General features: G+C 32.5%; 1 protein-coding gene across 1 annotated transcript; it reads right to left on the bottom strand.

Annotated features, from left to right (window-relative positions):
* Positions 1-2,712: 2,712 nt before the first annotated feature.
* Positions 2,713-4,581, bottom strand: LOC18037858 (cytochrome P450 83B1). Its single transcript, XM_006427602.2, has 2 exons — positions 3,682-4,581; positions 2,713-3,554 (listed from the first exon to the last, which is right to left on the bottom strand). Exons 1-2 carry the CDS (start codon positions 4,579-4,581, stop codon positions 2,946-2,948), a joined length of 1,509 nt encoding a protein of 502 aa, XP_006427665.1. The 3' UTR covers positions 2,713-2,945.
* Positions 4,582-9,953: the final 5,372 nt, after the last annotated feature.

Below are 9,953 nucleotides of genomic sequence, written 5' to 3'. Positions count from 1 at the left end.
TAAGTTTATTTACTTAGATAGCATAAATAGGGATGACATATGTGCCCGCAAACTCGCCTGTCAACACCCACCCACTGCGGATAATTTTACGGGTTGCAGGCGGATTTAGTATTACAAATTGAAACCCACACTTAGAAGCAAGTGGATTTTGTATTAACCTAATATCTGACGGATACCGGTATGGATATCCGCTAGACCCACAATGTTTTTTTAAAAATATTTTTTTTATTTTATTTTAATTAAAAACATTTAAATCTAAAAAATATATAAAGAAAATAATGCAATTATGCAAAGTGCCAAATAACATCGTAGTATACTTCATCTAAAGATGTTGGAGGCTTTAATGTGTGCTCAAAATTGATTGTGTGCTGAATTTAATGGTATGAAAATGTATTTTTACCTAATAGAATATAATATCTGTTATATGTTACAAACTTATAATCATCTATCTTTTTTCTTGATATACTTGTTACTTATAGATGCATAATCTTCTAATAAAGTAGGAAATAACAAATTCTCTGAAGATGAAGATATTTTTAGTGAGGTAAGGAACTATGTTTTTTTAACTTAATTCATGGATTATTATATACTTATTCTAATTTTTTATGGACTATTTCTCTTTAAATTAATGCATGAATTATTTCATTATTATAATTTTTTTGGATTAATATTTGAAAAGTATTATTATTTGGAAAATATTAATCTTAATAATTATTGTAGGCATCATGTTGGATGGGTGCTAATGGTGGTGAATGAAATGAAAATCTTCTCTTGGAGCTTGTGTTGAATGATAATATGAAATGTAATTGTTATTTTTATATACTAGTTTGTGGTTTTTTTTAATGGGTTTGTGTATTTTACACTTAAATTTGAGAATTTGTGTTGGATTGATGTTGAAATTTTAATTTTTCATTTACATTGGTTAAATTTAAAATTGAGTATATTATGTGGAATTTAAGGCTATTATTGTAAATTGATTTATTAAATATTTGTGATTTTAAATGTACAAACCCACAGAAAATCTACCGGATACCATTGCGGGTTTGGTAATTGTCAAAACCTACAGCAGATGGATTTTCTTAAAAAAATTAAAACCCGTTGCAGGTTGCAAGTGGGCTTGGTAATTTAAATTTTGTGCGGTTTGGGTTTGGTAATGGTAAACCCGTTGCGGACGGTGCCCATTGGCATCCCTAAGCATAACAAGACAACAGACAAATATAGAGAAAAAGATGTGTTATTGGCATAAACATCTAGGATGTGCATTCACCAGCTACAGTATATCCGATCATCTCAGTAGCTAACAGCAGAACATTAGTGGCATAAACATCTCAACTAATTTCAACGAGATTATAATTTGTGAGCATAAGCATCTCAAGTAATGTCCATAGCAGAACAAGTCTAGAATCTAAAATAATTTCAACAAGGAATAAATCTCAAATCCCTATTACTATTAGGGGACTCAAGTAAATTCAAGCTGAAAATAGTACATATTCAATTATTACCTGAAATCAACATCGTTCTTGGTGGAATCAATGGGGAAGTGTCGTTCTCACTGGAATCAATGAGAGGAGCAAGGCAATAATCTGCTTGAAGAGAAGAAAGAAAATAATATCTTAGGTTAATTAAACAATAATCAATCAAAATCGATGAGGAAGTGTACTAATCGAGATAAAATAAATTAATTCAAAGAGACAAAATTATCACACGCCCACAATTGAGAATAAAATGAAAATTATTTGTGCGTTCTTTGTTTTTTGAATGGGAACCAAGATGAGACTTAGAATCAATTAAATCAAACCCTAAATTGATTAAAAGAACAATTTATTCAAGCATAACAATAAAATTATCTCAACTAGAACGAGAGAAGTGAAAAAAAATAATCAAAATCATAGTTAAAAAAAAAAAAACACCTGACATTTGAGAAGCAAATGAAGATGAAGAACGTTGAAACTCTTCATCATAAACAAAAATGAAAAGAGAAGTAAAAAAAAAATTATCAATTTGACTAAACAGTGAAATCACCCAGGCTACCATGCTATTGCTGTCTGAAATTGAAACCCTAGAGTGAATTTACAGTCTCAATAAACAAAAAGCTCATCAATTAAAGGCATTACGAGTGACGGAATCAAACTTAGGGCATTGAATAGCGAGAAATCGCGTGAAAGAGACTAAGAGTGAAATAATTACCTTAGTTCTTCACACAATCGAGAAGTTAGAATGAACAATGGGTACCAGTCCTAATTCTATTTGAGAGCGTTTAATTCAGAAGATAGGGGTGTGGAGTTATGATTTTGGATGTGGAGAAGCTTTGATCGGAGATGAGACATGGCGGCAGCAAGCTTATTGAAATCGCCGTTCTGTGAAGAAGAGTTTGCTTTTTGCTGTTTCCAGTGGAATGTCACTTAATAATCAAAACAGGGCTTTTTTTTTTTTTTTTTTTAAATACATAACGCTTTATGGTTAGTGCTTAGGCCTTAGGTAATTTATATTTAAGGGATGCCTAATATTTAATAAAGTGATAAATATATTTGTTAATTGAATAAATGTCAAATATACTAATTTTTGCAAAAAAAAAAAAAAATTCTAATAAGCCAGTAAGGAGTCTCAAGCACTAAACAATCAATGGCACTCCATTTCATTAAGATAGGAAAGAATCAAATACAATAAATTATAGACTTCAAATCACGCTCAACAAATAATATTTGACCTGGACTAAACTTGCTGTAAAAAGAATTGGATTACAAAAGATGAAAAGATATTGACTAACTAAAAACAATTTCTACATAAGACATTGAACTCCATTTGGCACTTCGTTTTCAAAGAATTTTTTTCCCCCATTTTTCCCTAAATGAGGTTACCATATCCATTATTCGGACTCACTAAAGGAAAAGCGTGCATGCATGCATACGAAAGCTTTACAAATTAAACCTTCCAGATCACGAGTATCATATAAATTTGGTTGCCATAAGCTTGAGTGGAATCTTCTTGTGCATGGCTACACCTGGTAGAATATCATAATCCAAATCTTCATTCTTCATCCCTTCTGGCATTTTCCAATCAAATTTGTAAAGAAGATTGGCAAGTGCAAGCTCCAATGTGCGCATTGCCATTGATATTCCTGGACAAATTCTTCTGCCGCTACCAAATGGCAGCAGCTGAAAGTGTTGTCCTTGAAAATCAACACAATCTGTTCCAATAAATCTCTCAGGAATGAATTCGTCCGGTTTATCCCATACTTCACTGTCCCTTCCTATTGCCAATGTATTCACGTAAGCGAGTGTCTTCGCTTCTATTTTATGCCCATCAACAACGCACTCTTCTGTTGTTGATCTTGGGATCAACGGAACCGGCGGTTGCAACCTGAATGTCTCTTTCAAAACAGCCTTAAGATACTGTAATGTCTCAAGGTCGTCTTCATCTACAAACCCTTTGTTTTTTGCCACACTTCTAACTTCTTCTTGAGCCTTCTTCATCGTTGCGGGATTCCTCATTAGGTTGGTCATGGACCAAACAAGAGTGGCTACGCTCGTGTCCGTGCCAGCAACAAATACGTCCTGGGAGGTGTACGAGGATAAAATTATATGAGTAATGATTTTCAGACAGAATAAATTTGACAGAATGCTGATAGAAACAACCACAAACTTTAATAACTAAGCTGAATGAAAAAATTAGATTAATTACCATAAGCACTGCTTTGATATGTTTCCACGTCAGATCAATTTTAGTCTCAGAGTTTTTTCGAATTCGAAGTAAAACATCAATTATATCCTCTTGCTGCTGATCAACTTTTGGCCGGTTTGGGTCTAAATGCTCGTCAACAAGCTCTTGATAGAATTTATCAGAATCTTCAAAAGCCTTTTTAAGGCGACGATTTTTTCCTGTGAGTGTATCGACCCAACCCATGAAAGGAAAAAAATCTGAAAAGAAGAAGCTCCCTGCCATGGCCTGAGTTTCAGCCAGAATATGATGGAATCTGGTTTTGTTTCCAACCCTTTCAGCTTGGCCGTCATCGTCTTCGCACCTCTTGCTAAAGGCAATTCTGCAAATAAGGTTACATAAAAGAGACATTATTATTTCACTTAAGTTCGCCGGTTCGGAAGCACTTGCCGATTTGGATATTTTTTCAATCATACGGGAAACCTCATTTTCTCTAACAGGACGAAACTGGTGCAACCGATTAGCGTTAAACAAATGGATGACACATATTTTCCTCATCTCTCTCCAGTAATTGCCATATGGCGTAAAAGCCACATCTATGTGTTTGTACGAAAACGCTTTCTGACCTGTCAGATTTGGCCTGCCAGAGAATTGCAGATCATTGGTTCTCATGACCTCTTTAGCCATTTTGGCTGATGAAATGATTAGTGTTGGTAAAGAACCAAAACGAAGACACATGAGGGGGCCATATTTTTTCGACAGTTCCCACAAATAACGTGGAGGGTTCAAGGTATCGTATTGGTGTATGTTGCCGATTATAGGGAGACCTGGAGGGCCTGGTGGGAAGGTCTTTTTGTGTTTTCGGAGAAGAAACAGGAGCGAGATTGGGAGAGATAAGAGGATGAGGATAAGCTCAATAGCCATTTTGCTTGTATTGCACTTAGTCCTCCAGTATTCCATATATATACTGCTAAAGCCGTCCTCATCCGTTTGACTAATCCAATTTGTCGACCTCCCTTCTCCGATTGGCTAATCCAATTTGTTGACCAATAGTTGATTTAAATTGATTTCCGTTTTTGGCAACTAATCCATTTTTTTTTATAAATTGAATAAACCTCTCTCGTCAACTTTTTCACTTCATATTTACTCAAGTAGGATAACCGTAGGAGTTGAACGAGTGATTTTTAAGTTAGCCACCGTTAGTTAATCACTCTCGCTTATATCGCTCCAAATTTATTCACAGTTTTGAAAACTCAAATCTCTTCAAAACTCCTTTAAAATAAAAATAAAAAAGTTTTTCATAATTATTACAATTATGTTCGGGATTTCAAGAGTTGAGTTCTAACTTTTTGGTGTTATTCATGAATTTTATAACTGATAAAATTAACTTTGCACCATCTAACAGAGTAATGCCACACCAATTTGGACTCAAGTGAGATTTAATTATTCAGATACTATCATTACTCAGTTTATTGTTGTTTCTAAAATTTATAATAAACTGATGTATGAATATATGATTTTTTTTTAAGTAGAGAATAAGTAAAACTCAAATGTACTTTTTAAGGATTTTTTTGCTAGGATTCGAATTCGGCAGCCAATTAAATAAAGTTATTTGAAAACTTATCGAACTCATGCATATATGATTTAAAGCCGAACAGTTTCGAGTTGCCAAAAATACTGTTTGATTGTATTGAGGTAGAACCCATGAAGGAGAGGCGCCCACACAAAAGATTATAGTTTCCTGTTCGTCCCGTAGTTGGCTGGTCAAGTAAATACAAAAAAGAATCGTCTCCAGTAAGAGAACAAGTTAGGGGTCATATTGGGTGAACAACTAGAGGCTAATACATACACAAGTGGGCTGATAACTATAAATGGTGGGGACATGAAATTGGCACGTGTGTATGTAAAGGTTGCCTGTTGGGAAGTGGCTGATAGCTAACTCCCTTAGTTAAATCTCTTAAATGAAAATAAGAGGTTTAGGATTTAAATTCTACAGGAGAAATTTAAATTTATGTTAACTATTAAATAATTAGATTATTTAAAAAATATAATGATAATAATAAGATGTTTTGAGTTCAAAACTAATGGTATAACTAATTGACATATAAGCCCCAAAAAAAAATAAAATGAAGTCCAATAAAAACTAAAAAGCTAGAGAAGCCGAATGGAGTAAATAATAGAAAATACTTAATTAAAACCCACCATAGCATAGATAGGTTCAATAAACCCAATAGAGAAATCCATAGAAAATAATCGATTAAATCAACTGTAGAATAGACGAAGAAGTCCGATAGAGAAAATTAAAGAAGATAAACTCCTACAACTATGATAGAGGCTTCAACCCTCCACTTTAAAATTAAAATAGAATGTAAGATCAAACAAACTAAAAGGCTGTTGAATGATTTTAAAGTTTTTATTTATTTTAGGTGGATTAGAATTTAGCATCCTCATTTTTTTTTCTCTTTTCTGTTCCAACCTTTCCTTGAATTTACAATCTAGTGACATGTGACCTATTAAAAAATATGTGATCAATATTGAGTTGTCTATTTAGTGCCATCAGCAATTTTTATCTCCTTATCTTTTCTTGTTTTTTAAGCTAATAAAATTGCATGGTTAAAATTCTATTTTATTTATATATTTTTTTCACCTAACTTCCCACTAAACTCACCAAATTTGATCTTTTATAATTTTTGTTGTCTTCTCCTTCAAATAGACAAAAGCAATTTATATTTTTTTTGCAATACCTAAAAAGGAAATGAGGACAATTAGATGACTAGTGATATTTATAGACTGAAGGAGAGCTTGACTAAAAATATCTTGTGTTTTATCAGCATCAGTTTTTTTGTTTTTGTAAGTATTATATATAATTCAATCAAAGTCTAATACAATTAAAGTCCACTTAAATATACAATCACCTAATGTATCAAAGTCCTATACTGTTCAAGTCCAACATAATAATATATTTCCACAATTACTGGGGAGATTCAAAACCCTCTACCTTACCTTAGAGTTAAGGGGAGGATATACCAACTAAACGAATCAAGAAACTATTAACTTCTTAATAGTAGTTCATTTAATTGTGTGGGTATCTTTAATTTTTTATTACTGCTTGGGAAAAGGTATGTGGGAATTTACTAAACTATCCTACATTATTTGTGGCCCAGCACATGCTAGCACATGACACTTTAGTCATTTTCATATTCAGTCGAGTTTCTTCTACTAAAATTAAGATTTAAATATTGAAATGTCCAATATTGATCTTTTTATTTTTTACTTCTTTTACAGAAATATTTTTAATGGGAAAAAAATATTTCCAACAAGTGTTTATAGTGCATAGCAGATATATATCCGCAAGTTAATTTTCCAATTTTCAAATTTGGCTGACTTTGATGTTGCTGAAAAAATTTAGTTAGATTGCAAATTTGAACGCGCCAAACACTCGTTTACTCCTAATTTTACAAATTCTGCCATGAGAATTTTCAAAATATGCGATGGTCAAATTAGTCGTTACACCACTTTTGTTTACTTTTTGGAGGCAAAAAGGTACTTTTCAGTGTCAAAATTGTCCAAATAAAAATTCTCACGGGTAATTTAGACTTTTTAGTCGCCGTATATATTACTTTGAAATAATGTAACCCATGTATTTCCTGCTGATCATTCTCTTACTTTGCATTCCAGTCCTGCTCTTTCTGATCCTACAGAGTAAAGGGTTGTAATTGGAAGTTGGCACTATCTCTTACATACGCGACTCTGGACATCATAAACAAGCTTTCATAAATTATGCATCGGCTAACCCTTGATCATTGGGCTCTTTCCAAATCGTCTTATGCGTTATCTATCGCGGTGGTACGTTAGATGATGGCATTCTTCTCTATCGGGATTCTCCGCTGTTATTACATGCTTTTTTTTATACTGGTCGGGCTGGCAACAAGGATGATTTTACCTCTACTAGTGTTTTCATTTTTACTATCTCTTGGAGCTCCAAGAAGGAACGCGTTGTGGCCTGATCCTCCACCGAGACGGAATAAGTGTTAAGGAAGCTCACGTTGCAGTCAAAGGAGCAGCTCAGTTAGCACGTGTGAACAAAAGACAAGTCAGCAAAGTTTGTTAAGAAGTTATGCCAGCTCAGCAAGTTTGTTAAGCATACAGTATAACCTCTATAAATTAATAATGTCGGAACCATAGAGATTTATTAATTTAGAGAGATATTAATTAATCAATAAATTAATAATTTATTAATTTATAGAGTGTGTTCACAGTACAAAGAACTAACATTTAATTGACTGAAAATTCATTGTATTTTACAAATATAATCAATAGAATTTAAATAAATTCATCAAATAAATAATGTATACTTGATTAAATAAATTCATGAATTTTACTAAACGTGTTCAATGAACTAAACTAAATGTTAGTTATTAAATTGTATAAATTGAATTAGAACTAATCTAATGTACCTATCTACTTGATTAACTAAATTCATGTATTTACATAAATTTATCTAAATATATTTAATGAACTAACTTTTCAATCTGGGTTTCCGTAATGGAATGGATGTCAATTACCTCTTAGATTACCCTAATGAAAATAATGAAAATTCAGAGGTCCAAAGTTTAGAAGAAATTGTTGCTAATATCACTGAAGATCATGCTGAAGATGAAGTTGAGAATGACACAGTATCTTTAGAGCCTATTTCGCGCATTGAAACACTCAAGTCATCAACAACACTTCATAATTTTTTATTGCAATACGAGAACTCAACCCCAGAACTTTTAAATGCAACAAGAAAAATTAGAGATGAGATTTAACTAGATTTAAACTTCAAGAAAAAACAAGTTACAATAGACTCATATTTTAATAAATTGACGTAGTCAGTTACATTTGTAATTTCACAGTATTTGTAATTTCTACAATTATTAATTTATGATATAAATGGGACCACATAGTTATAAGAGTTCTTAGAAAAATTATTATCTTATTAATTTAGATTCAGGGCCCAAGTCGGAACCGCAAAAAATTATTATATTATAGAGTTTATTAATTTATTGAGTATTAATTTATAGAGGTTATATTGTACTTTGTATTCTGTTTTTGTAGTTAAGCTTACTTAATTAGTTTTGCTCTTTGTTTTAGCTAAGTATAAATACTGATGTAGATCTGCTTTTGGTTTAATATCGAGTATTGAAATAAAAGGAAAAACACCAGAATGATCATTTCATTTTCTTAGTTCCCAAACACATTTTACAGTTACAAGTTTTAGTTTTCAAACATGGTATCAGAGCCAAACAGAGCTAGCTCTAGTAATCAACAAATAAATTCCAAAAATATAACAACAACAACAAATGTAAGTCAGATCAATTTCTCATTCAATACTTCGATCAAGTTGGATAGATCCAATTATCTGCTGTGGCGATCATAAGTTCTAGCATCGATAAGAGGAAATCGATTGGAAGGCTTTATAGATGGAACCAAATCAGCACCTGAAGAAAAATTACTGCTAGCCAGAGCTGATGGATCTACTCAAGAAATCGATAATCTTGAGTATCAAAATTGGAGATCACAAGATCAAACCTTACTTGGATGGCTGTTATCAGCAGTTAATGAAGGTACTCTTAGTCTCGTTATTAATTGTGAGAGCTATTTTGATGTATGGAGAACCTTAAAGAAGAAGTTTGGAGTACAATCCGAGGGTAGAGTTCTTCAGCTTAGATATGAGTTGAACACAATAAAGAAAGAAGCATTAAGTGTTGAATATTATTGTATTAAGATGAAATCTATAGCTGATAAACTTGTTATTGCTGGTAGTCCTATAACATAAAAAGATATGATGTTAACAATATTAAATGGACTAGGATCAGGCTATCATGATATAGCAACTTTCATCACTGGTTCTAAAATGGAATTTGATGATGCTTATACATTACTGTTAACATATGAAACCAGATTGGAACAAGAACATGATGATAAAAATATGCTCAATGCAAACTATGCCTATGCTAATACATATTATCCTAAGGCTTTCTATGGTCAAGCCAAAGGTAATTTCAGAAGAGGTGGATATATTGGCGGTAGTTATGGTAATGTTGGTAGTAGAAATCATGAATTTGGAAGAGGAAATTTTGGCCTGCAAAGGATGTTTAATGGTAATTTCAAGAGTGGAAATGGCAGAGGACAATTTCCTGGTCAAAATAATGCTCATACTTTTCATTCACAATCACCAAGGAATCTAACTCCATTCACTAGAAATGGATTTACTGGAATGAATGGGCCACCAGGATCTACTGGAAACATAGAAA

The sequence above is a fragment of the Citrus clementina genome, unplaced genomic scaffold, assembly GCF_000493195.1.
Source record: "Citrus clementina cultivar Clemenules unplaced genomic scaffold, Citrus_clementina_v1.0 scaffold_7, whole genome shotgun sequence".
Lineage (NCBI taxonomy): Eukaryota > Viridiplantae > Streptophyta > Magnoliopsida > Sapindales > Rutaceae > Citrus > Citrus x clementina.
This window is presented reverse-complemented; position numbering and strand designations above follow the sequence as displayed.